This window comes from Lytechinus variegatus, chromosome 1 (assembly GCF_018143015.1).
Source record: "Lytechinus variegatus isolate NC3 chromosome 1, Lvar_3.0, whole genome shotgun sequence".
Lineage (NCBI taxonomy): Eukaryota > Metazoa > Echinodermata > Echinoidea > Temnopleuroida > Toxopneustidae > Lytechinus > Lytechinus variegatus.
The window spans coordinates 61465103-61492455 of record NC_054740.1 but is presented as its reverse complement, the minus strand read 5'-3'; the positions used below and the strand labels follow the sequence as shown (position 1 = coordinate 61492455).

General features: G+C 37.2%; 3 protein-coding genes across 3 annotated transcripts; all 3 read right to left on the bottom strand.

Moving 5' to 3' along the window:
• Positions 1-1423: 1423 nt before the first annotated feature.
• On the bottom strand, positions 1424-9858 carry LOC121431341 (sialin-like). The gene is made up of 10 exons (XM_041628881.1): positions 9684-9858; positions 9130-9332; positions 8345-8581; positions 7543-7630; positions 6741-6836; positions 6156-6277; positions 5110-5265; positions 3798-3930; positions 3074-3315; positions 1424-1678 (listed from the first exon to the last, which is right to left on the bottom strand). Exons 1-10 carry the CDS (start codon positions 9856-9858, stop codon positions 1544-1546), a joined length of 1587 nt encoding a protein of 528 aa, XP_041484815.1. The 3' UTR covers positions 1424-1543.
• Positions 9859-13030: 3172 nt separating this feature from the next.
• Positions 13031-21025, bottom strand: LOC121431331 (sialin-like). Its single transcript, XM_041628871.1, has 10 exons — positions 20839-21025; positions 20266-20468; positions 19487-19723; positions 18809-18896; positions 17124-17219; positions 16181-16323; positions 15540-15695; positions 14469-14601; positions 13570-13811; positions 13031-13211 (listed from the first exon to the last, which is right to left on the bottom strand). The coding sequence occupies exons 1-10, from the start codon at positions 21023-21025 to the stop codon at positions 13068-13070; spliced, it is 1629 nt and encodes a 542-aa protein (XP_041484805.1). The 3' UTR covers positions 13031-13067.
• Positions 21026-24242: 3217 nt separating this feature from the next.
• On the bottom strand, positions 24243-27121 carry LOC121431327 (serine/threonine-protein kinase Nek1-like). The gene is made up of 2 exons (XM_041628858.1): positions 27107-27121; positions 24243-25328 (listed from the first exon to the last, which is right to left on the bottom strand). The coding sequence occupies exons 1-2, from the start codon at positions 27119-27121 to the stop codon at positions 24468-24470; spliced, it is 876 nt and encodes a 291-aa protein (XP_041484792.1). The 3' UTR covers positions 24243-24467.
• Between the last annotated feature and the right edge of the window lie 232 nt (positions 27122-27353).

Sequence of the window (27353 nt, the reverse complement as noted above, 5' to 3'; positions counted from 1 at the left end):
TTGTGTGTGTTTTGAGGGGGTAAACTTGTTTGGAAGTTGTGGGATTGTGATAATGTGTGTCCAAGAAAATATAGAGGATTGAAAGAGTGACTTAGTCATGTTAGTGGTACAGGTGTTTCATAGAGCTGTTCGTAAGTTACGAGCAACTTTGCGAACGAATGGCGACCATTTCTTAGGAACTAAATCAACACCGATGGAATTCTTCATCCGGGCAAGCAAAGAGGAGAAAGGAATAGGGGGTAGGTCGAGGGAGCAATAGAACTGCAAATTCAGTAATTTAAGGTACATATCACTTCCATGCATGAAAATACTAGTCCTGCATACCTGAAATTAAATTATAGTTTTCTTTGGCAACCGACCGCGAATGTTTTTCAGTAATGAAATAATGAGGCACTCAAACACCCTTATATTTTTCTTTCATTCGAAGAAGGAGTAAGGATATTGATAAAAGGTCGATTGCTTGTTTTCTCCCTCCTCTTTTTTATCCGCTTGTACCCCCTTGGCCATACCAGTGATTAAAAAATTATATTAACTATTGAAACGGCGCTATTATAGTTCTGAAAGTAAATCATACTTCTATAGTTTCTTCAAAAAAGTGATAAGGTGATGTAAAAGAATGAAACAGTATTCCAAGATAAATCCTAATGAATCATTTTTTTAACCGAGAAACATAAGAAAGCTAATAACTAAAAGCCAATAGCTAATAAGTAAACTCCTAGGACCATGATCTTTGACGGTTTTATATTTTACCTGCAGCGTAATTGACATTCAACACGGTATAATATATAGGTCAAAACTAATGCAACTTACAAGGAACATGAATAAATAAAAATATTCAAACATCGACACAGACAGTAATTATTAAAAGACACTCATCATGTTGGTAGTAATTTTAAGCTTTTTTTGGTTTCAACTGCTATTGTCCTTCCATTCTGAAAAAATAATATAAATTTCCGAAACAAAAGAAATAACAAAATCAATCAAAGATCACAGCATATTTCTAAAGGGTGCTGAGTGTGAACTACCATGTCGGAAGTATACATTTCTATATAGTACATTATGCATTATAGATCGAAGATGGGTATGATATATTCCATTTCAGATCGTAAAAATTAAAATTTTAACAATCTATACAACGTTGTTATATTTTGTAAACCAATGTACCAAGGGCAGGCGATATCACAGTAGGCTAGGCCTACAGTAATAGAAGGGGGTAGTTCAAGACTCAATTCCAACTTTGTAATCAGTGTGTAATACAAAATGAAGAAAATACATCGTGTCAATATTTTTAAAATAACTCGAAATTTCGATTTGATTCCTTGAAATAATATCAAATGATTTACATCAGGGGCCTGTTTCATAAAGAGTTACAACTGTTGTAACTCTGCCACCATGGCAACTACCATGACAACCTTGATTTTGATTGGCTGCTGAGCCCTGTTACCAAGTTATGACAGTTGTAAGTCCTTTAGGAAAAGGGCCCCAGATGAAAAGAGAATCGATGACTGCAAGCAAATCGCTGAATCGCCAAATGAAACCAAAATCACAACTTGTCATATTCAGTTTGCTTTGCCCAGTTCTGCTCTTTTCCACTTCCAAATACCATGAATATCAAACATGCCAGCAAATTGATTCCGAAGCAGGAAAGAAAGACCGTTTGCCAACCTGTAATGTCAGACTGAATAAAAAAAAACACAGAATGAGTTATAGTTACTTTATAAAACGAATAATTCAACATGCCAGATAAATATCTTCATCAATACACACTTTTCTAATCTGCTTTATTTCCTTATTGCATGCATAACTCTTCTCAATCCGTTATGAGCAATTAATTTATAATGGAAAGAACATCAACTCGTTAGTAAAAAAAAATTGCTATTAAAATGCCTATAATGATAATGGCCCGAATTCACAAAGGTCGTCTAAAGTTATACCGAGGTATAAAACGCGTCATTTGACGTCATTTTAATCCATGGACTAAAGTTAGCACCGGGGTATAACTCAGCCGTGGGTGAAATTTAACCCCGGGTGCTAAAGTTAGTCCATGGATTAGTTAGTCAATGGATTAGTTAGTCAATGGATTAGTTAGTCCACCGTTTGTGAATAGCGTGGTGGACTAACTTCATATCCGGGTATTACTTAACCCCGACTAAATTTAACCCCGGTATAACTTTAGTCCACCTCTGTGAATTCGGGCCAATAGATTTATCAATCCCATATCAATTGAGACTTAATTCTCTATGCGCTTTACAATGGAATATTATAAACTTATTCCATCTACATTATATACAAATTTGAATACTCTTTTGAGGGTCCGTACTAGTCAGGTCAGAGGTTTGTTGAATTTTTGTTTCTATTTTACACTTAATAAATGTAATCAAAAGTTCCTACGGGAGTTACCACAAACAGAAACAGAAAAACTTGTTTAAAAAACCCGTCTTAATAAATCCCCAAAAATACTCTGTCCAAAGCTTACTTTCTTTTAAATCAAAATGGGTTGCCTGACATCGCTGGCTATACTATACCATAAGCCTATATAAGTTCATCAACCTATTTTCATTGGTTCGTTTGTTTTTTTTGTGTTTTTTTTTAGAGCATTGGACTCATAATCGCAAGGTTGTGAGTTCGAATCCCAACTCTGCCATTGTCTCCACTTTGATAAAAAGGACCAAGATTGATATCTGTCGTCTATTACGTCAGCCACTATGACTGATTAACCTAGACGTAAAATGTTTCCAAGGTAATTGGTTATATACCAGCTTGGCGTTTACCAGCAAAAAAATGCTGTTCTGCCGAGTTCCTAAGGGAGTTACCACAAACAGAAACAAAAAAACTTGTTAAAAAAAACCCGTCTAAATAAATCCCCAAAATACCCTGTCCAAAGCTTACTTTCTTTTAAATCATTCGCGCTGCCTCATTAAACGATATTATGATACATAAGTGGGCTTAGTCCAATTGCTCAGAAAAGTAATATGGACACGTAAAGATAAGAAAATACATTTTCCCAAAATACTTCTTAATGTACCAATTACCATTTTTACTAAATCCAAAAATAAAGAAGACATTTACCCACCTGGTTAGGAGTAAGAGCTCCAACAACAATCGGACTTAGTCCTCCAGAAAGGGCTGATGCAGAATTGACCAAACCAATCAGACTTCCTGCAAGTCTAGGCGCTATGTCCATCAGGTTTACGTAGTAGCCGGAACTGCAGACCCCATTGAAGCCACATGCGCCTATCATGAACAGGACGGAGAGGGCGGTGTTGCAACCAACGAACGCAAGAAGAAGGTAAAATATTGCTGATATGGTTAGTCCTGCCGTATAAATCATAGTTAAGGATTGATTAGAAAGTACATATGAAATTAATATATTGATTGAATAGTATGGGATCTGGTTATTCAGTTCTGCCACACGATCAACATGATCAATACATGTTCGAACAATTCTAGAAAAGTAATACTCCCTTCCACCAGTGTCGGTATGTACTGTAAATGACAGTTGCCTTATAAAGAGGTCTATAGAACAATATGTCCAATATCATAATGTTTACTTTACTTTAAGTCATCACTCATAAGTAAATCTATCCAACCATTTAAATATTGTCGACATTCAATTCATCTGTTAACTCACTTGCCACAGGCGTTCATAGGCTACACCACAATGACCATACAGCTCCTGTTTTTTTGACACATCTTGGAACATGATAGTGGCATTACTGTGGAAACTTATATTAAAAATAATCCTCAAATCTGACAAAATTGAAGGGGCGAATTATGGGTTTTCCTCAATTACTCACCGATAAAGGTTACCAATTTTCTTGTAGCTCCTGTACTCAAGAACTCCTTACTTATCAGCTTGTTGCTGATCATGCCACCCAGTACCAAAAACGAGAACTCGACAAGAAAGGGGATGGCAGCAGTGATACCAATCTGAAATCATAGGCGATGATGATATCAAGGAACAAGAAATGTAAGAGAAAAAAAATTGGTTACATAGCTTTCGGTGTATCTTCCCCTTTTGATAAGGGTATCGCTGTTCTGTGTGCCAAGCACATTTTCAACCAAGGATGGTCAAGCCTTCTTGTAATGATAATAATAATAATATAGGGTATTTATATTGCGCACATATCCACCTTGTTAGGTGCTCAAGACGCTCCTATATTACCCGGCTAAGCTAGGCGTTCATAGCACACACATCTTTTTAAGGAATTACTTCCTGCCGGTACCCATTTACCTCACCTGGATTGAGTGCAGCACATTGTGGATCAGTAACTGATCAAATTGGGCAAATCCATACCTTATGGCTATGCAGTTGTATCCGCGTGGTTTCTTCGCAAACTTAAAAATTTACATGATCTAAACGAGTGTTATGCAGATATAACAAGCTTCTTATAAACCTCATTCGTTATCATGTCAACATTACACGAAAATGGGCACAAAAATAATCTAATCCTTGGCTGGTAACTTTAGAAAAGTTTTTCGAATTTTGTTTTCTTTGCTTCGTAACCAAAATCGTACATGTATTTGATTTTTGCCCTTATTAACATTGTAGCTTTTATCAGCTTAAACGACTCATTTCATTAAAAAATCGATAATGTTTTACAAGAAAATAGACTTGAAGTCGACGAATAATCAATGATTACTGGCAACAGGCAACAAACTGACTATCAAAAAGGTGTCGATAACGTAACTGCCTATTCTTTGGCGTATACCCCCTCCATTTATAGCTTCAGCTGCATTGTGTTTTCAAGGACTCAATGCTGCTGGGCATCCACTCACCCCCACCGGGTTGAGAGCAGCACAATGTGGATCAAATTCCTGCTGAGGAAAATTATGTCATGGCTGGCCGGGATTCGAACTCCGCCAAGAGTCAGAGCCACCACACCGCAACGCCCTACGTACTTTAAACATTATGTAACTATGTTGTAACATACCAGGGGTCCGTTTCATAAAGCTGTTCGTAAGTTAAGAGCGACTTTAAGAACGACTGGTGAACCTTTCTTACGTGCTAAACCATCGCCAATGGTGTATGCCATTTACCACAAGAAAGGATCGCCAGTCGTTCTTAAAATCGATCTTAACTTACGAACAGCTTTATGAACCACATACCAGTTCAATATCCATTCCTTGAACGTGCTTGAGGTAGATGGGTTGATTTGTGAAGAGCAACTGATTTGTCCACGACGCACCGAAAGATGTCATGATAATGGCCCAAACGGGAATAGATGTGAACATGGCAACAAAGGGTATGGATATCTTCTCCGTCTGTGAAATGGAAAGTGTAAAGCCCTTGATAAAGAGACCCAAGAATTCCAATGATTGAATTCAAACTCGCATTTCTATGGCAAGCTGCTGCCTGGGATAGACAAAAATATACAAATAAAGGATATCAATGACATGGTTTTCGTAATGTCGTTACTGCAACTGCATGCTACTCTGCAGACGCAGACCCCGATTGGAACTTTGATCAACAAGTGTGCCTCAGCGCAAAGACTAGCACAAACAAAACTTGCTGTCCCAATACCTGAACGAGAGGGCCTTCAGTATGCAAGGCATGAGTAGGCTGCATATTCAGACCTTTAACTCAAGTGAAGGGTTTGCCCAGCAGACTAACTGCATGCCGCCATGAAATGTTCTGCCGGAGACTCTCTCTGCATGCATAAGGACATATCATAGATAAAGATTGGCATGCTTCAAAATGGATTATCAGTAGTCGATTTATAGTCGGTTCTGCCACTGGCGGATCCCTTGAGAGAGGCACAATTAAACTTTGTAGTGTAAAAATGACATATACCATTGAAACAGAAGTGTGCCCTTTTTTGAAAGTCAAGACCCTTTTTTGTGATTTTTTTTCGTGGATCCTAGATTCACCCATGGGTTCTGCTACTGTGTTTACAGCATATTAATGAAATATATCGATGAGGGTCAACGCACGTTATCGTCATGGTAAAACTAAATTTGGCCCTTATTGCACAAATCTTGTAAAACAGATGAATTTGCAATCAATGAGAGCGTCCATTCAAAAATAAATCGGTTCGATTGTATATTAAGGGTAATGGGTCGCATCATTTACCAATGGTAGCTATTTCGTAATCTCATCACCGTAATTACTTGCTTTCACTAGATATTTGACTAACTTAGTGTCTGACTTTTACCTTCTCGGTGATAACGGTTGTTGAAAGATATTCCTTCTCTTGAGCTGATATCCTTGGATGACGGCCAGGGGTCTCGTAAATACGGACAATCCATACCAAAACTAACAAAAGCGTAAATCCACCTTATACACATAAAATAATATTATGGATTTCAACAATATTAAACACTTCAAACAAAACAGCATTTTAAAGCTGTTTACGGAGACAGTGTGAATAGAAAATGGTAATTTTACTTCACTGACGGTTATTCCATTTAATTTAAGAAAGAAAACATTCTTATTTGAGATTAAAAAAATAATCACCAACTTTTCCTTAACCACAAGGCGCATTGGATATAAATACAAAAGCATATCAGAGAGATACTTGTCGATTCTATCCTGAGAAAAGGGCGATGACTTGGATTCGTTGCAGATCAAGATGCAAACTCTTGAATTCTTGGTTTGGATGACACTATCTTGTAAATTGTGCTTATTAAATAATTACTACCCTTTTGGAATGAATCGCAGAAAAAAACATACTAATCGCTGTTTTTAATTTCCCTTTCACTTTGGGCACGTTCACATTGAATACTAGTTCACGGCTTACCAAAAGTGTAATACGTCAACGGCCATCCACCAAGCAAATCTGAACTGGATATAAGACCGGACAGTACAGTCCCGATGAATGCTCCAAATTTTCCACCTACGCAACAGATAACACGCAAAAAAGGTGCATTTTTAATACATATTCTACACGTTAGAAAAAATTCAATTATAGGGGAAAATAATGCATCGTTTTTATTCGTGTCTCAATAGTATTTAGAGTATTTTTAGACTAGAAATACGATTATCATTGTGGCAAGCCAGCTTGCTACCACCAATCAATGCGTTTAAAATGTTTGGATAATCTGCCAGTATTGACAAGATTGATGCCAGACCCAATCAATGTTTACGAGGGTGTATGAGCGTGTGTAAGGGAGTGCATGTAATCGTCAACAACCGTGGACCTAAGTATAGGCCTATCACTATCAAACTGAGGACATTTGGAAAAGCGTGGGAGGTCCTCGTTAATTAGCCTCTAAAACGGCTGCAAGTGTAAATTAGATGGTGTTCGTTGGAACAACTTGTTTATACGCCACAGCGAATGTACCAACTTACCTGTAAATTTTCATACGCACACACAAATATGATGGTGTGGTGTGTCCCCGGTTTCATGCGTTATTATAGAGTCTTACATTGTTTTCACCATGGAGCTTGCTCCATGCATGTTTTTACCATCCACACAAGACATTGTGTGTGGTAGTTAAGGCGAATGTGTATGACCATTTTACAACTCTTTCTTAATTTCTTTATTAGTTGTTTTGGACTACTGAAGTCTTATCATGCTGACTTAAATCATTACTACTCACTCGATATTGCAATTGAAAAAGCTGCCGAGAAGTCTTTTGGAGGAAACCAACGTGCTACCATTGATCCCAACGCCGGGTAAGTACCTGCCTAAGGTAAAAATGAAACCATAAAACAACAAAGTTGTGTATAGTTTTGAATATGGAGCAGTAATGTTTCCTTTACGCGTGCTTCTGATGATCGGAGACGAAAATGTATCTGGTGGGTGTTTCATAAAGCTGTTCGACTGGTGATCCTTTCTTTTGGTAAATGGTATACACCATTGGCGATGGTTTGGTCGTTCTTAAAGTCACTCTTAACTTACGAACAGCTTTATGAAACGGCCTCCTGGTAATCCTTTGTTGGTACTGGGATTATATATGTGTGTGCACGTGTGGGGGTGTGTATGTGTGTGGAAATCCTCCACTTGATGGCAATCGACTTAAAAACAAGAACTGCCAAAAATGCATATTTTTATATTCTGAGTATATGTGTGCCCTGTTTCGGGTTTTTGTGATATGAGAAATGGCAAGTGTTTGGTAAAGATGTGTGTATGTCAGTGGCGGATGTGAGGGTGTGTGTATGTGTTGGGATGATAACCGTGGATGATTATGGCTGATTTAGTCTGACCTGAGCAGGTTTATGATTCACCGTTTAATACTAAATTATTTCATTCCCTCATTAGGCTCTGTAACGGGAACAAGACTGACCAAGCTGCTCCAATCAGGGTTGACTATTATTTTCAATATGGAAATCCATCAAAATCAAACTTTTTCCACTCCCATTATTAGTACACACTGATCTCTCGACAAAGTGAATAATTACCTCACCGATACCGCACAAGACCCTGACAGCGAGAAAGTACGAAGAGCCGAGTTCGGCTGCAATCGGGCTGAACAGACTGACGGCTGCCGAAAGGAACATGGATATTCCGAAGACCCGAGTGCCTCCGATCTTATCCGTCAGCCAGCCACTGGGTATCTGTGCGACGGTGTAGCCATAGAAAAAACCTGCGAGGACGAGCTCTTGTTCGTGACTAGACCATAAGAACTCCCCTCCTTCCTATAGATAGGCAAGAAAGAAAATAATATTATTGAATATTATCCATATCTTTTTTTTATCTACACATACCAGTCCCCACCCTGCCCTCGTTTAGCCGCAAGCCAAAGATGGCATGATAAAAGAAAAATCTTTCCCATGTTCTCAGGCTAGAAATTTTGGGAGTTCGCTTGTTATCGACGCCCTTAAAGTGGTCAAGAAGAGGAAAAAAGGGCTGGACTAGTCTGGGATGGATGGGTGTATCATTAAGGACTTCCACAAATTAAAAGTTCTAGAGCAGTTTTCCGGACTTAGAGGCATGTTTTAATCGTGTCCATGCAAATATTTATAGAGAAAATTTATCAATTTTAACACCTTCACATTGTTTATTTCATAATGAAGCACGAACTTGATTGGATAAGTTTATCCCTTCAAGATTTATTTTTACTGCAGTTATAGATATTTTAAACCTGCTTTTAACGAACTAGAACGCAGTGAGAGCTAATTTATATAACCCCATACATTCTCTGCAGCATAATGAGATTGCTTTTATGAATTCTATGGGAACATGCCTGCCCATATTCATCTTCATGTGTCGTGTTTGGTGACCAGCACGTTTCCACTGTGTCATTCTGCCCCGCTGGTTGAGTTGTAAAAGTGGCGTTCGTCATCACTGCAATGGTTACACTGACATTGACGCGCATTGCATACATCATGCCAGAGCCAAAGAAAGCAAGTAAGAGTAGCTCGTAACGCTTTGGAAAATAGCATCTGCCTGGAAAAAATGATAAAATTTTAAACAAAATTTACAGTAATGAATATAATATTTGACTGTTTAGGCTAGCTTTGTGTACATTTGTTTGGTTTTTGTTTTTATACACTCTCTTGTGTCTTGTGTTTAAAACAGACGTTGTTTTGCTACTTCGGATACTTTTATTATTATCCTTGATATTAGGTTTACCACAGACAGAAGCTCTGTGATTCAGTTTTGAAATGATTTAGGTAGAATGGGGCGGAGGCACTGCTATTATAATCACACGTATAATTGTAGAAGCTTGTAGCAATTGCGTGTAAGAACCCACTGACCAAATTATTAAAGACCCTCCCCCCCAATTTGAGAATGTACCTTCTCCTTTTCCTTGTATTTTCTTGTCGGCCAACAATGGATTCTTCTCTCCGAGTTCTATACTCCGTTCATGGTCATCATCGTCGAGATCGTTCCTCGCCAATGATGCTTCGTCACTGTACACATAATCGGATCGACGATGGGCGTCCTCGTGAATTGGATCTGGCGATACCATCTTTCTTCAAGCATTACACTTCACCTTGTTCAATGGACGGGTCTTGAAACGTTGTGACAACGGTGTCAAACTATGAGATATATTGAATTTTGAATTAATAATTGACCGCCTCACGTGAATGAAATAATTGAAATAACAATATCTGGCCAACATTTTGTAACAACTTTATAATTATCAGTGATTGTATTTCATCTGTTAATCTGTCCATTAATTTTGATAGAATTAACGTGAATATTATCATCGTTGTTGATATGCTATACATCAATATGAATTGTATCATCTACTACTTCTATTTATCATTCATTATTGTCATAATCATTATTTTATCATTGCTTCTTATATATTATCAACATCAGTTTGATGTCATCACTATCATTATTATTGCCTTTGCTATGATACAATAATAATTATCAATGTCATTAGTGTCAATACCATTGTTATTATCATTTTCATTTTAATTTCAATAATCATTAAAAAGTCAATCAATATCATCCCTGTCATTTTTTGTAGTTGACATTGTTATGAAGAGTGTTTTTCACACTAATTCATGCTCATTTAATTTTTTTTTTTATTATGGTGCAATGCGACTGAAAGGTTCATGACCATAGTGATAGCATTCAATATACAACGCAGCAAAATATTACTGCTACATTGAATTTCCTGACTTATCGATTTGTTTCTGATTTTAACCTTCTAAGCCAAGTGATAACAACTATCAACATGAAAAATAATATCACTTTATTCCTTACCAAGTAATAGGTCACGTTAAATTGTTTCCAGTCTAGTTTCTCCTTTGCCATATCCCGAAGTATTTCTGAAGAAATGTTGATTTTGCAAATAGTATGAATTTGTTCGAAAGATTCATCCATTTCTTGAGCAGATGGACTATGATTTGAAACCGTTATGAAATGTGTAATTTGGTAAGAAGCGTTTTATAGCTACCCCGACGTTTATTGCGATTGTTGGCAAATATGTACAGTTCAAAGATTCATGATCACACTTGGAGTCTCTTGCCCGGTTAAGGAAACCGTAAATTGCTAAGTCAGTAATGTGTTTCCTCATGTGTGCTGACATTATTTATTACACATGTCCAAAGTAGAATATCACTCTCATAGAAAATGTAATCATTTACAAAATCAATTTTTATACGTACTGAAGTTTATATATTTAGAAAACTGAATGTATTTTAATTTGTTACTGTAAAAAATGTGAGTGATCTCGCTTAATCGGTTTAACGTTTGATTTCTGCTTTTATTTTGCCATATCAGGAATATATTATTAAAACAATGCTCTTTTCGAAGTGACATTGATGCTGGTCATTATTCAACATAGTTATATACTATCTCTGCGAGAAAAAAAAAGTGACACGAATGAAAATTTTAAAAAAGAGAGTTCTTATTTTATTGAATTAAAGGACTTTTATCTTCTGTGATCTTTAAAGGTTTGAGGATATCAACATTTGAACCTTTATACTAAAATATCTTTACACCTTTTTACTTCCTGATTCTGATAGAGATGTTTCGTGCTTAACAAGTTTAAAGTATAATTTCACAACTTTCTTTGGCTTTTGGGGGATGTGTAATAATATACTAGAGTAGCGTTTATTAAACATTTACACCATTGAATCTTTGTAAGCATGCAAACCACTTGATAGTCGCACTGGACTTTGTTTATTAAACCCAGTCTCAATTTCAATGATGTGTCCATTAAAAAGAGAGATAGAATGATATGAATTCATTAGAGTTCATATCACAGATGTATTCGAACGGGCAACAACAACAAAAATAATCTGAAAATAATTATGTACTCGAGTTATTTCTGAAGTTTCAAGGGGAGATGTCTTCTCTGATCTTTAAAGGTTTCAGGACATAAAAAATTGAACCTTTAAACTTAAGTGTCTTTGCACCTTTTTTAACTTCCTGATTCTGGTAGTCTAGAGATGATTCGTGATTATCAAGTCCAAAGTATAATTTCTTTCCCACTCTGTTCTTTTCACCCCTCACTCTATCTCTCTTGCTCTTATTTTAACTCTTTGATGTTCGCATCACTGAATGTATTATTTTAACCAACGTATAATTATGTATCTTTATATTTTTTTCTTGGAACATCATTCTCAAGCTCATAGAGCTTAAGATGCTCCAATCATATATATATATATATATATTCATATATATTATACTATTATGAATATCATGTAATGTTGAAAATTATGTATATCATATATATGAAGAAAATCAAATCAAATGTCACATTTTTGGGCTTTTGTCTTACACAGCACCCCCTCACACATACACACTCACACACACATCATATCAATTGCCTTCATCTTTACTAGTGATGCCACAGTCATCTTCGTCATTTTCATCCTCCTCGCCATGGACCAAATTAGGATGTTTATTTTTGTTTAAGAAATAACCCTATTTAGCTTTATAAATTTATCAATTGCTTTACACTGTAAAAAATATTGGGCAAAATTTTAACCAGCACGAGGGTAATTATGTATCCAACCAATTTGGGGCAGTATTTTACCCAATGCGGGAAGCATATTGTCCAGTAAGGTTAAAAAATAAGTAGAAATTACTTTAGAATGGGCAAAATTCCCATCACACTGGATAAATAAAAATGCCCAAAAGAAATACCCAATGTTGGTTGGATACATAATTACCCTCATGGAACATTTTTACCCAATATTTTTAAGAGTGTAATGACAATCTTCATAAAACATATGTGAATTTTTTTTTCATTTAAGAAATACACTCATTCTACCCCATAACAATATTATGTACATTGATGGGTCTTCATTTTCCTATAAATCTAATCCATCTCTGACGTAACAATCTGGTAGTAAACCATTTTCTTTGGAATGATAATACACTTGATTTCATTCCCCAAATAATCAACATATTTCGTAAGTTATAAGAAAGAGAGTATTATACGAATAACATGAATGCAGAAGAAAATAATAAATCCCCAAAAATTAAATTTTCATGATTTTTTCTTTGATTATTATAATCAGTAAATCTAATTTAAATACGCACATACAGACCAAGAACAAATTCACGTTGATTTATATTGCCTCAATGAAAGACAAATTTTACTTTCATCCAAACAGGTTGACTAAGAATGAATGATATATGAATAAAAAAATAGTTTTATTCGTTTCAATCTGGCATTATTTATGTTGTGAAATCCCGAATAGCGAAAAAAAATCATAAGTTTTCTTGCTTGTTCCTTCCGGCTTCCCTGGCCCAACTCTGCTCGTCTCCGGATCCGAAGATCATGAAAATTAAACACGCCAGTAAATTGATTCCAACGCAGATGAAGAAAACTGTTTGCCAACCTTTAATGTCAGACTGAAAAAAGAGAAGAAATATTATTGATTCAATGTTAATATGATTTCTGGAACATTCTAAAAAAATGTGTTACATATTCATTTGCTTTGGTTCCGAAGCAAGTGAAGAAGATCGTTTGTTAACACTAATGTCCGACCAATACAAATTAATTTTGATTTGACGCTAAAAGAGATATAAGATGTTAGTACATAGTATCTCTTCAACTGAAAATAGTCGTGTTCGCATTTCTGAACAAACTTGTAATCCGCCAATTATGATGTTAACTATGCAGAAATGGTATCCCAAAGGTTTGATAGCATATTCAAATGTGGCATGTTTTATAAATGATATCGCTAAATAAAAGAAAGGGCTTATCCACCTGATTTGGAGTAAGAACACCGATGACGTACGGGCTAAGACCTCCAGCAAGGGCTGACGCAGAGTTGACCAGCCCGATCAGACTTCCTGCGAGTCTGGGAGCTATGTCCATCAAGTTGACATAGAATCCGGACATGCAAATCCCATTGCAGCCAACTGCGCCTATCATGAACAGAACGGAGAGTGCGGTGTTGCAACCAACGAATGCAAGTAGGAGGTAAAACATTGAAGACAAAGTCAACCCTGCAGAATAACGAACGAATAGTTCTTTATCGATTCACAATTCAAAAGTATTGGAAAGGTATGTGTGCATCGGATAATTTCTGCTTATCTTAATTGACCTAATGCATGTGACGTCATAAATTGACATCACCCTCCCTTAGAGGATTACAGAAATTGTCAGAGATGCGCCAGCTGCAGATCACCAACGCAGACATGGCCATGGCTCCAGCCTCTGAGATGTTGGCGCGATGACGTCACCATCTTGAGTCTCAAGAGCCTTCGAATGTAAAAGTTCTCCATCATGCTATAGGTAGGTCCTTGGTAAGACTTCCAGATTGTTTGAAAAAAAAATCAGAAAGCATATTTGAGGTTGCCTAAAACCGGCCAACGAAGAACAACGGACTAGTTACTTTGTTAATTGGTACAAGTTTTCACATCACATGTGAGTAGGCCTACCTCTCCCATAGTCATAACAGTGGTCGCTATAAACCTTCAATGAGTTACCCGAATCAAATTTCAAAACGAAAGAGGTGGTTTCCCATACGAAGTCTGTTTGGTTCATTCCAAACCTGAAAATGCATTATTACAACATTTGACTCCCGCTGGTCGGCTACCGGTGATGTTATCGAAATATCAGGGAAACAATGCGACTATATCATGCTTCACGCATCTACTTACCTATGAAAGTCAGCAATTTCCTTGTAGCTACCACACTCAAGATCTCTTTATCTATGAGTCTGTTACTGATCATGCCACTCAGTACCAAAGTAAAGAACTCCATTAGGTGAGGAATGGCAGCTGTGACACCAATCTGACATAGCAGTCCATAATTTGCAAAGAGGGAAAATTAAAATAACACAATATTTAGTTTGGGCTTTATTTTACAATACATTGACAGGTATCATCCATGTTGCAACATAAGCCTGACATGGTAGCATCAAGAAATAAAGTATATGAATGAAAATATAAGCTGCAAAATAGATACCGACTACAGTACCTGCTTGACATATTATGGATATACAGTCGGTCTTTGGGGGTTTCTAGTCTCTATAAAAAAGGCTTTGTGTTTGAGGCTTTGTTGCGGCGTGATGTCATGATCAAAATTATTGCGCAACCTGATATTTTAGCCTACGCTGTTGACTATAAAGCAGTATTTTCGGTATTTTTGTCATGTTACCTATGTTTTTCACAAAAAGGGTACAAATTAACTTTTCATTTTTAAAAATGCCTCTTTTGGCAAGCAATGTACATTTTGAGGCACCCCTCCCCTTTTCAAACAATGAATTATTATTACTGCTTTTTTATTGCGTTCGTCTCATTTTTCATGAACCTGCTAAGAGTCCCCTTCTGAAATATGGAACAATAAGAAATATTGATTATCGTTACACCTATGAATATTGACAATAGGGACTTTTCGATTTTTCACTGGTGGACGTGACCTATAGACTGCTGCATGTGTGAGCGCCGTATACAACGTCGATGGACAGGAAGGAGTGAGAGAAACTGAGCATGCCCAAACTTGATTACTGGTGCCTGACATATCAAGTGTTTGTGATAACGACGTGAGTCACCCCCCCCCCCAAGAAAAAAGTGGACAGACAATAAATTACGAGCCTGCGCATGCTCCGTTCACTCATGCAACTTCGTGTACTGTATACTAGATGACGCACTTGCGTCACGTTTAAATCGAAAAGTCCTTAGTAGGCCCATCATGCTGCGACTAGCATTGGCCAACGACTATTAACTTACCAGTTCAATATCCATTCCTTGAACATGCTTGAGGTAGATAGGTTGATTCGTGAATAGCACCTGATTGGTCCAAGACGCGCCAAAAGACGTCAAGATCATGGCCCAAACAGGAATAGACGTTAACATGGCGACGATTGGAATATTGATCTTCTCTGTCTAAATGAAGCAGGGTGTACAGGAGACAACATTCATGTATATACACTATGAGCTTTTTATACACCCTCAGAAATATTTATCCTTATATAAAGCAAACAGCATTGGATTAAGCAACAATATTGACATTTGTGTGGATTTCGTTTCTGCAATCGTATTATTTATTATGCAGTATATTCTTGGTTATGAAATGAAAGTTGTCATCCAACATCTGATACGCAACTAAACACAGTAAAAGAATTTTATGCCACTACACTGTTAACTCCTCCCCCTCCCCCTCGCACCCAAAAAGAGTGGTGAAAGATAAACAAAAGGGGGTAAAAAATGGATATTAAGGGTGTCCCTTAACCATCGTCCCGCTTTCCACAAACAAATAAAGTATTGTATCTTCTTATTGCAGCGAATTCAAAGTAGAGTTAAATTCACCCTCGATTCTAAGGTGGATTCGCATGCCATCTACTAGTTCTTATTTGATAAATAGCTTAGACGGACATGTTTCCCTTTTTCACCTCCTTAGTGATAACGGTTGATGAAAGATACTGCTTTTCTTTAGCTGATATCCTGGGATGGCGACCTGGCGTCTCGTAAATACGGACAATCCATACCAAAACTAACAAAAGCGTTAATCCACCTTATGACGAAACAAAAAAAAATCAAAACTGGTGCTCAGATTTCTAAGAAAAAAAATTAAGATGAAAAATAAGAGCTGAGAAAATCAAGATAAATTAATGGCCGTTTGGTTTTAAAGAGCGCAAAGAAATCTAAAACATGGTTATGAATGTAAGTGTAGCAATATAAAAATGACAGTTGACATTTTGCTGTAAAAATATGTCGATTGCAACGTTAAAAAAAATAGCAATTTACAAAGAAAAATCGTAAATTTACAGGATATTTACCTTTTTAAAATAGACGACACAATGATTTAACAAACCAAACGTATTTATGCAATTATAAATGTAACGTATAGAATTGCAAGTTAAATGTAAAACAAGGTAAAAATATAACCAAAAATACCAACGAACTATCATGTTTTTACGTTGATTGCAGTGCATCTCTATAAAGTTCTCGTATCTGTAAACTAACGCCGATTTTCATCTTAAATGAATGATAAAATGATGTTTTATTTTTTTTTTGTCTTACAGTTATCCAGTTTTTTTTGTGCATATTTACAGCCTTTCGTTATTGAACAGTTTATACTTTATGGTGAGTCTCAGCTGCCAGTAATAATTACTGTTGTTTTTTTTTTTTACATTTTTACTTTTCACAATGTGCATACAATTCTCTTTTGGCTAATTCTCGAATATCTTCGATAATGCAAACATTATAAAAAAAAGTAGGTGTGGCTTCCTTTTTTCAATTTTGTTATAGAAAGCGATTCTTTGAAGTAATGTAATTGTTTAATGTTGAAGATGGAACGAAAAACGTCCTTACCAAAGATATAATACGTCAACGGCCATCCACCAAGCACATCTGAACTGGACACAAGACCAGATATTACAGTTCCAATAAAAGGCCCAAACTTAGAACCTAGTGTAAGAAAAAGGGCATTTTTTTCTTGAGTCAAATCCTCAAGTTATAGTAGGTCCAGCTCTTTAAAAGATTTTGCATAAAGTCCTACACTACAAGCACCGTAATAGAAAAAAATATATATAGGCCTACTTATTTATGCCGATTATATTTTCACAAAAGCACGACTTTGAATGGTCTTAGATCATTGGGAACTAGAATCCGTAGAACTCGTTTCTACACAATGGTCGATAAAAAATTGATTCTTAAAAAAAAAATTACTCTCAGTGCTCGTTATGACACGGGTAGGCCGGGTTACATCAGAACCAAATCAGCTGCGAATCCATCCGAATACACGGACTTACGGATTCTAGAACATTCGATTCTACCGAAACCATCCAAATTAGCCCGAAATCGACCAGAATCGGTCAGAATTTATTCGGGAGAATTCAGTTTCGGTGTATAACCCGGGCTTTACATAGATCTTAATTCGGAATGAGCCGTGTGAAAATAAAAATTGGTCTCGGAAGGATGACTCCATGATCGTCTTTGTGTCTTGTTGGTGCGTTGGTCTTGATATCGGTGGGGGTGTGTATTTCCCTGTAAGGCCGTTTCGGGTGCGCAGGTGTGTCATTTTCATTCAAGTTAGTGAGTTGGTATGGGTAATGGTGAGGATGTGCATGGTGCGTGAGTGTGTGTGTTTATCATTTTCATTTAAAGTCCCCAAAGAATTCATTCATGTCTCTGCGAACATGTGCGATCCTTTTAATACGAACGCCACGATTGGCTTTCCGTAACTGATCGCAACAATTTTGGAACCATTCCAAAAAAAATCTTCGATAAATACGATTATAATGATTGATCTGATACGATCACTTCTATACACTCTATACTATTAAGACCACCGTTTCAATCGTGGCGAAAATCGTTAGAGTGGTAACTAGGTAACAGAGGCGTCGATTATGGGGGGGCAGGGGGGGCGATCGCCCCACCAATGAAAATATTGGGGGGCAAACATATCATTTTGCCCCCCCAATAATTCCGCATGTGCTAAAAATAAAATAAGATTGTAATGTTACACAGAAATCAGCAAGCGAGATTGAGATACACAACTCGTTCTTCGTCTAAAATCGTGCTCAAAATGTCCACTTTTCAGATTGGAATATCAAAAAATTTCAGCTCGCGCTTCGCGCTCGCATCATTTTTGTAACAAAAACCCATACTTTCCATGATTGAATAGGTGAATATGGTCCCGTTTTCAGTTCTAAACCTCAAAAGAACTCCCACTTCGATTTGCAATAATCTTTTGTTGGATATATATATCTTGTTCTTTATTAAAAACGTCCATTAAACTCATTTTTTTTCAGATCGAAATATCAAAATTTTCAGCTCGCGCTTCGCGCTCGCATTAATCTGCTGGCGAGATATATATATATATATATGTGTGTGTGTGTATATACATATATATATGTACACACATATATAGGCATATGTGTGTGTTTGTGTGATCGAGCGCCTTTGGAAAATTGATTCATGATTTTGCCCCTCCCCCCAATCTGAAAAATGGATCGACGCCCCTGCTAGGTACAGGTATTAGTAGTTATACTTACTCGATATTGCAATTGCAAAGGCTGCTGAGAAGTCTTGCGGAGGAAACCAACGTGCAACCATGGAGCCCAGCGCTGGGTTAGTACCAGCCTACCAAGATTGAACAGAAGAAGCTACAGATTGATATCTTCCTTTTTGATTGATTTTATAATTGTGTTTCAAACTGAATATGGTGAAACTAACGATCTTGCAAAATTATGACATTCAGCATTCGCGTCAGGCGTATTCATTCTTTGATTATGGTAGAAGGAAGTGGAATGTGTGGTAAATTTAAGGAAACGTTTTATCTTCTATTTAACCAGGTTTTGTTTTTTTTAGTTCCTGAAATATACTTAAAGTAACCACAATGGATGATACGCAACTCTCCTCTATGCCCCTTCTTTAATTTCTTTCTCCCCCTGTGCATAACGATTGTTGGTGCGCTTCCATCCTGCATGTACGTATGCCTGCTCTTTAAAATCTGGGGAGCTAAACTGACACCAGTTGGTTTTAAAATTACACCCTTGAGTGTGAACATAACACCAACGAGTGACAACTCAAGACGTTGTAACAATACTCATGGGTGTTGAACCAATACTTTAAATTTAACACCGGAATAAAATGATTAGTGTGGTCCACTATGTATACCGTTTAACATCACGGTTCTGGTGTGTGCAAGGTGGTAAGGGGAACACAATTACCTCACCGATACCACACATGACTCTGACAGCAAGAAAGTACGAGGAGCCCAGTTCGGCTGCCTTTGGGCTGAGCAGACTGACGACGGCCGAAATGAGCATAGATATTCCCAAAACCCGAGTGCCTCCGATCTTATCCGTCAGCCAGCCTGCAGGTATCTGAGCGACCGTGTACCCATAGTTAAATCCAGCTAGGATGAGTTCCTGTTCATGACTAGACCATAAGAACTCCCCCTCATCCTGAAGACACCAAAAGAAACAAGAATATTGTCAAATTAGGTATATCAGTAGAGAATGTTCACCGCTCTGACCTCCCAGTGGACTTTGCTTTCGTGTCGGATTCTTTCGTTCTTTTTTATTGATTCAACTTTAATTCATTCCGCAATTAGACTCGAACTGTTAAAAGTCTGCATTTATTACATTGAGAAGCGGTGGAACTTGCGCACTCTTAAACCTCACTGTTAAACCTCCTTAAACGAATAACATTTCTATATCATCGGTTTCAACGAATGGTCATCGTTAACAACCAAAAACGCCTTACTGGTGTCGGGATGAACAGCTAAAATCAGACGATCGAAGAATAAAATGCCGAATAGTTTGGTCATTCACATATTTCTTTAATGAACTTTAGAAATACAACCTATGAATTAGAATATAAAATATGTTTATTTAAATCCAGCATGACAAGAAATATGACCTCAATCTCTACGGCATCGGTCAATAGATATTAAATATCGTACTATGATGTTTCACAATCAATTATCAAAAATTTATGAACATACCTGGCTATATTCATCTCCGTTTGTACTGTTTGGAGACCAGCATGTTTCTACTGTTTGATTCTGCCCCTCTGCTCTCGTTGTAAAAGTGGCGTTCGTCATCACTGCAATGGTAACACTGACGTTGACGCGCATCGCATACATCATGCCAGCGCCCAAGAAAGCAAGGAAGAGAACTTCATAACGCTTTGGAAAGTAACATCTGCCTGGAAAAAGCACACAAAGTCCATAAATCGTGAACTCTGAGAGCAATTGTACGAGGATACAGACAATTTTTTTTAATGAAACAGGGCCTATTGATTTAGATTTTTACTCTTCGCAACAGACCATTTCTGAATTTTCCTTTGAATATAATACAATGACAACCAAAATAAAGCACTTCTTAGAACACTAATCGTTACCATAATTAGTAAAACTATACCCGAAAAAGATGACTGTTCTCAACGGAAAAAAAGAAGGTAAAAAATACTAATGATGTTCATTTCACTCTGTCCTAAAACATTAACCATGTTAACAAGTCTCAAGATGTCGGATTTAAAAAGAAATCTCCACGTGTGACAAACTAATCAAACTCACCTTCGAGTTGTCCTTGAACTTGTTCTTTCGTATCGTCCAATAGCGGTCTCCTCTCTCCGATATCAAGGCTCTGTTCGGGACCATCACGGCCATTGTCAAGGTCCTGTCCCTTGAAAAGGGTTTGGTTGGCGCGTCCGTGGCCCGATCGAATGTCGACATTAGTTTCACTCGGACCTTGAGATACCATCTTTACAATAATGGATGGATATTTTTCTTCCCATAGAGGGGCAGATGTTGATCTGCACCCGGTCTGAGCTATCTGATGCGATACTGTAACACTTATAGTTACAATTTGTAAAAATATGTGCCCTTATAAGACATCTTGACTATTCTGCTTGCCGGATCCAGAGGTATTGTCGAGACGCTTCTATTTTGCGGAAAGTATCAACTTGTTTGGTAAATCTATTATATTGTGCCACACAGTCACACCGGTAAAACCAATCCAGAATGATCAAAGCTATTGCATTATTTCCGATGACATATCATATCGGTCGGTTTGGAGTGGCATTGGCGGCGGAAGCCAACAATTTTAGGAGGGGACAACCCAAGAAAAAAATTTGACAAGCAAAAAAAAAAAAAAAAAAAAGGGTTCCCAACCTAAAAATTTTAGGGGGGACGCGTAGGAAAATAAATTGACAAGCAAAAAAAAAAAAAAAAAAAAAAAAAAAGGTCATCAACTACAAATTTAGGGGGGGACCGTCCCCCCCTCCTCAAATTTAGGGGGGGACACGTCCCCCCCGTCCCCCCGCTTCCGCCGCCTATGGAGTGGTTTCATAGATGTGGCTGTATGAAGCAGTAGATATTTAAACAAAGAGTGATCAAAGTTGGAAGTTCGTCTATAGGGCAATAGTATACAGTCGTGGCACTGGGAAGCGGGGGTGCTGAGGGTGCTGAAGAACCCCAAAGATTTTCCGGGGGGTGCTGCGTGTGTTATTCTCCATCTATACCACCCCTGTAATTTTGGTAGGTGTGGCAAAATATAGTCTTGTAGCGAAACGCTTTTTTTTGGCTTTTCAAATTTCTCGGTTACATGACCTACATTCTTTTTAAGAAACCCTGTGTAGTGCCCAAAGATTTCTAAAATCATAAATGTGCAGTGCAGTGTGCCTTGTAATAACCTCGTAATAAAATTGTGGCTGCACATTAATCTTATGTTTTCAGTTAATTTCTGGCCGAGTTTATTACTGCTAGTAGGTGTGATATCGTTTGTTTGCGTGTGGGCATAACTTTCGGGTTTCTCCGTTTCAGTATGTTCGAGGCCTCTTTAGAGGTGATTTTCACCGCGGCAAACACATATGAATCTGTTTTTGGTAGCTAGCAAAAAATCACAAATACCTTATACCTTTTGGAATGAAGGGGATCCCTCATTTCCATAGTTGAATTGTCAATCCGTTAGTTTGTATCTGATTTCATATACTTCGTAATATGTGTGAATGGGAATGAAATGAAGAACTGAACTGTTTTGTATGACACCGCGCAATAATGATTGAAAGCAAGAAAAGATCTACAATTATAAATGGAAGTTGAACAAAATATATTACTAACAAAAAATGAAAAATATTAGGTTGTGGGTTTCGTTTCCCATCACATCTCCTTCCTTGTATTCTGACTCTAAATCTTCCACTAATGAAGTGCCATTGATTTAAGATTTTATCCCATGGAATTATGAAATTATTGGTAGTCAGTACCGTCTACATAAGATAAGGAAAGGCATGGCATGAGACTACCCACTTGAGTTTCAAGTGAACCCCACACCTAATAATGATGATAATAGTAGTAATAAATGATGCTAACAATAACGATAATACTAAGAATGATGACAATAATAATAATAAAATCATAAGCATTAAAAGTGATAAATTAATGAAAGATACTAGATAAATAAATAAATGAAATTGAGAGTTGATCTAATTGATCTGAAATTAATTAATTTGCATTTATTGCTAAATCTCACTGACATACAGTCACATGAATATTTACAGAAAGTAAAGTTACCACCAACGTTTACAAAACGCTTGACAAAGCTATTAAAGGATTGTGTCGTCATAGAATTATACCAAAAAAATGACGTCATCCTCAGATACTCTTCACCCCATCTTTCTATCATAATACAATTGCACTACCCCCTAAAAGTTGCACACGCCTAACTACAACAATAAAGCAAACATATTTATTCGACCTGACACTAATTCTAGGAAGGGAAATCATTGAACTCTCTTTGCCCAGATGGGGGAGAAATATCGCTTAGCATAAGAACTATTTGACTGGCGGAAGAATCAGGGCTATTTTATTGTTTCAGATTTTTTTCATAGATGTTGATTTATTTCCAAAATGAGGAGGTCAACTAACCCTTTGATAGTCAAATGTGACATCTCAGATATATTTTCTGTTAACTGGTAGTTAACATTATTTGTCCCCCATATGAACTTTTGTTTACAATACTCAGGTCTAGGGTAAAACATTAAAACCGTCAAGTGCGGCACCTACAGGTATTGTATCGTAGCTGGCAGCATACCGATTGTTCATGAACAAACATTAATCATGGTGACGATAAGGTGCCATCCCTTAACGAGTGCAAATTTGCAACATGGGTTTATGTTTTCCAAGAGCCAACGAAGTTTAAACTCTTCCCATTGAGAGTCCTGGGGTGAGTTTCATAAAAGACTCATAACCTGAGCTCGTCGCTATCTCTTTGGAAAGCCGTGGAACTTCGAAGACGACACGCTTAGTGGACAAAATTCGACGCGTGGAATCTGTTCACTGGCGATTATTGTCCGGCTTGACTTTCCATAGAGATGGCATCGAACGGGAGTTGGACCTCTGAGTTGGATACTTTCATGAAACGCGCCCCTGAAGTGCTCATCGCATTAGAATAGATATATTCCGTGAATATACAGCTTGGAGTTCAAATCATGGGTTATCAAATGTTATTAAAAAGTGGACTACCGTTATAGGCCCGGGCTATTCTCGGGGCTAATCTAGCCTCTTATAGGCCTTCGTAAAGTATAGCGGCGCTCCATGCTTTGATAACCCATCCATAAAAAGTAATCACATTTTTTTTATTAGTCCAAGAACTTTTGTTGCTTGTCCCTAGAATTCCTACAAAAAATTCATCACAAGAAGCCTAAAAAATAATAACACATTGTGTGAATTCTTATTCTATAACATACATGTAATTCGTTTAATGCGAAAAATACGTTTAAAGAAAAGCAAAAAAAAATTCCTTAATTTTTTTCATCAATTCTAAGTATTTAGGATACATACACATTACAATGGGAAAAGTGTAACTATTTATGACAAAAATAATGTTGTCATTTTAAAGAATCCATAATGATCTAAGGTTTCAATAATATTTCAAATTTGTTATCAAAATGAACCTAGTGAAACACAGAATTGGGCATAATCTTGTTAATGTAGTATCGCACCTAAGTCGAAACCTATTGGACATCCAAAACTACGAAGAGAATGTTTGTTTTGGTTAACCAGAATTATAAATAGACTTTGTACTAAAAAAAGGCAGTTAATTCACATCTCTCTTCTAACGAAATAGTATTGCAAGACAATTATTCTGGTAGCAGACTTCTACATACGTATTATAGTTTGTTGATGAGACATAATTTTCAATTCCTCTATCTCTTTGGGGTTTCCGTGCCTTTATTGGTAACCATGTTTATGCAGAGCCGAGGGTAGTGCATCTTTAGAACATCTCTTGCCGATGGTCTTGATTCGTGATCAGCTGAAAACATGTGGACTAAGCAATCACAGATGTGGCAGGACTTCTCATACCCCCGGCCAATCTGTTTCAGGGAATCCAAGAATTCAACCCTGTCTCCCACGCGCAGCTGCAGAAGGACTTCCCGAGATTTGAGGACACTCTGGTGCATCATTGCCGCCATCTCGAACAGCATGCAGCCCAAGGACCAGACATCTGTTTTTGATCCGTGAGGACCCTCGAAGACCTCTGGTGGAGACCAGTAGAGGGACCAGACCGCCGATCTGGTCCTGGAACGAAACCGATGTAAGTCCTCTATGACAGTCCTGATTCCAATATCGCCAATCCGCAGGTCCATCTGAGGAGTCAGGTACACGTTGCTAGGCTTCAGATTGGTGTGGGCTATTCCGCTATCATGCAGATAGATTATGGCATGGAGCATTTGGCCCATCCAACGTTGCATGTCCGATTCGCACATCGATTGACCATTCCTTGACTTTTCCTTGACGAAGCTATCAAGGTCACCAGTAACAAAGTAGTCGGATGCGATACACAGGTATACTGCTGCTTCGGTGGAGTCCCAGTGAACAAAGGCATCTCGGGGAATGGCAATGTGTCTGTGACGGAGTTTAGTGAATCGCATGACCTCTCGGAGGGCGCGATTAGCTTCCGGGTTATCGTTACATTCGATCTTTTTCAGAATAAATGTCTTTCCATTTGCCCGATGTTTCACCAAGAGCGTGATTCCTTGGGGGCCTTTGGCAAAGGTATCAATTATCTGAAAATATATAGAAGGAGATTCATCAGGTAACAGGTCAAAAACTCGAAATGATATCAAAATGGTAATATGGTTACTACTGAATTGTTTTATGAGCCAAGTCTGAAATGGAAAATATCGGAAGCACCGTGGTGCAGCGGTTCTGACTCTCACCTTGTAATCAGAGGGTCGTGTGTACGAATCCCACCATGGCCCATCGTCCATTGGTAAGGCGTCAACCCACATTTTGCCACTCTCACCCCGGTGCTAATTGGGTACCGATAGGAAACAACCGTCATTGTGGTTGGTTTAGCAAGTGTGCGCCTAACAGGTTGCTTGAAATGCTATGAATCCAGCGACCGGGTAATAATAAATGTGAAGCGCTTTGAGCAGTCGTAGATTGATAAAGTGCTATACAAATGCAAATTATTATTATTCTATACTGATGGTCGTGGATATGTTATGTAAAGTGAGCCAGAAAACATGCCTTATTTGGCCTAGTATAACTGAAAACGGTTATAGTCATACAAAGAAAACTGTGTGTACAGTGTCATGCTGTGGGTGCTTAAGCAGGCGAACAGGGTATATGATAAAGGAACCAAAAATCGTAATGGCCCTATCCCAAGTCCTCAACTTCTCATATCTGTCCAGGTTCTTTACGAATAATGATACATTCTTAGCAATGTAGTATTGTAATATAGGTCCATGTGAATGATAACACACTAATACACTACTCAATACATCACATCGCAATAATTACGTTATCAAGTAGCTAAACAGGTACCTTTCCTCTAAAAAAATAATTTAGTTTTATATAGTTTCGCTACACAAATAAAGTTTTAAGCTATTTTATTATCTGTATTACTTATACTGAAAATGAATTTATCTCAACAGGTACTGTATACTTTACGACAAGCTATTTACAACACACAGTCAATGAGAGATCACGCAAGCTTGGATCAGTTCGTTCTCCCTTTAAACTGATAAGTTATCCGGGGTTCAGATATTTATTTATGTTTATACTTATTTGTGTCCCCAATGCTATATACTTTTTTGTTCACTATGTTTTGTATCAAGCGTTTGATAACAAAGTTTATGTTTTGGCAACTACATGAAAATAAAATAGATTGATGTTGATATGACAAATGCATTCAATGTTTGAAAAGCCTAAGTATGTTGATTGATATTATTTCGGGAAAATTTTAGTGATAACCCCTGAGGACGCCATCAATTTCAGACTCAATTGATCACGATGGCATTGCCTGTGTCCAATAAAGCGGAAATTCATCCCCTCCAAATATAATCAATTTCAGTAATTAAATAGTATGATCATTAATGGAGAAACGAGATAAAGCACTATGATCACGCGGACTTAATTATAAATGTTTGTAGACCCACCAATCCCGAAAATAAAAAGAAGTACGAAGGGAAAATTCAGTCACATCTTCATGGTATTATCTGCAAATCGTCTTATAAACAATGATATCCATATTTTCTTAAATAAATTAATTAAGTCAGAATGTTATATTATTTTTGGACTTTGTTAATCTATTTGAATTAATTTCTTTATTATGAAATACACAATGGCATACCTTGAAATTATTTATTAAACGAAATGGGAGATTATCTCAATCAGCCATTGCTTAAACTGAATCAATTGTAAAAAAATCATATTCTGTATTTCGGATTATGAAAATGAGCAGTCATCGTTGTATTATCCATTACTTATTATAAAACACAAACCATCAAATGTAAATATATAATATTTTCAATTCTCCCAAAGAAAATAGAAAACTCACCATGTATTTCTCCATTTCTTTATCGCTAATATCAAACGCAAACTATGGCATCACACAAGTTGCAACAAAATAATGGCACTAGTACTAAGCAAAAAATGTGATGTTGACAGCAGTTCCAGCATTCCCATCCATCGAGGAATGTCGCCATGCATCCAAACCTGTCTGACTTACGCATATATATTAATCTTACTAATTTACTCTTATTATAATGGATGGTTGGGTGAATGAATATAATGCACCTTATTCC

Bases quoted from the DNA above. Each gene is read 5' to 3' on its own strand.
- LOC121431341 (XM_041628881.1), bottom strand. From the start codon at position 9,858: ATGGTATCGCCAGATCCAATTCACGAGGACGCCCATCGTCGATCCGAT. The intron at 6,837-7,542 runs GTGAGTAGTAAT...TCTGTTGCGTAG, and splicing joins TTTTTCAATTGCAATATCGA to GTGGAAAATTTGGAGCATTC. The intron at 3,931-5,109 runs GTATGTGGTTCA...CTATGATTTCAG, and splicing joins AAGGAATGGATATTGAACTG to ATTGGTATCACTGCTGCCAT.
- LOC121431331 (XM_041628871.1), bottom strand. From the start codon at position 21,025: ATGGTATCTCAAGGTCCGAGTGAAACTAATGTCGACATTCGATCGGGC. The intron at 20,469-20,838 runs GTGAGTTTGATT...TGCTTTTTCCAG, and splicing joins AGTTCAAGGACAACTCGAAG to GCAGATGTTACTTTCCAAAG. The intron at 15,696-16,180 runs GTCTAAGCTATT...TGCTTCATTTAG, and splicing joins TGAAAAAGGGAAACATGTCC to ACAGAGAAGATCAATATTCC.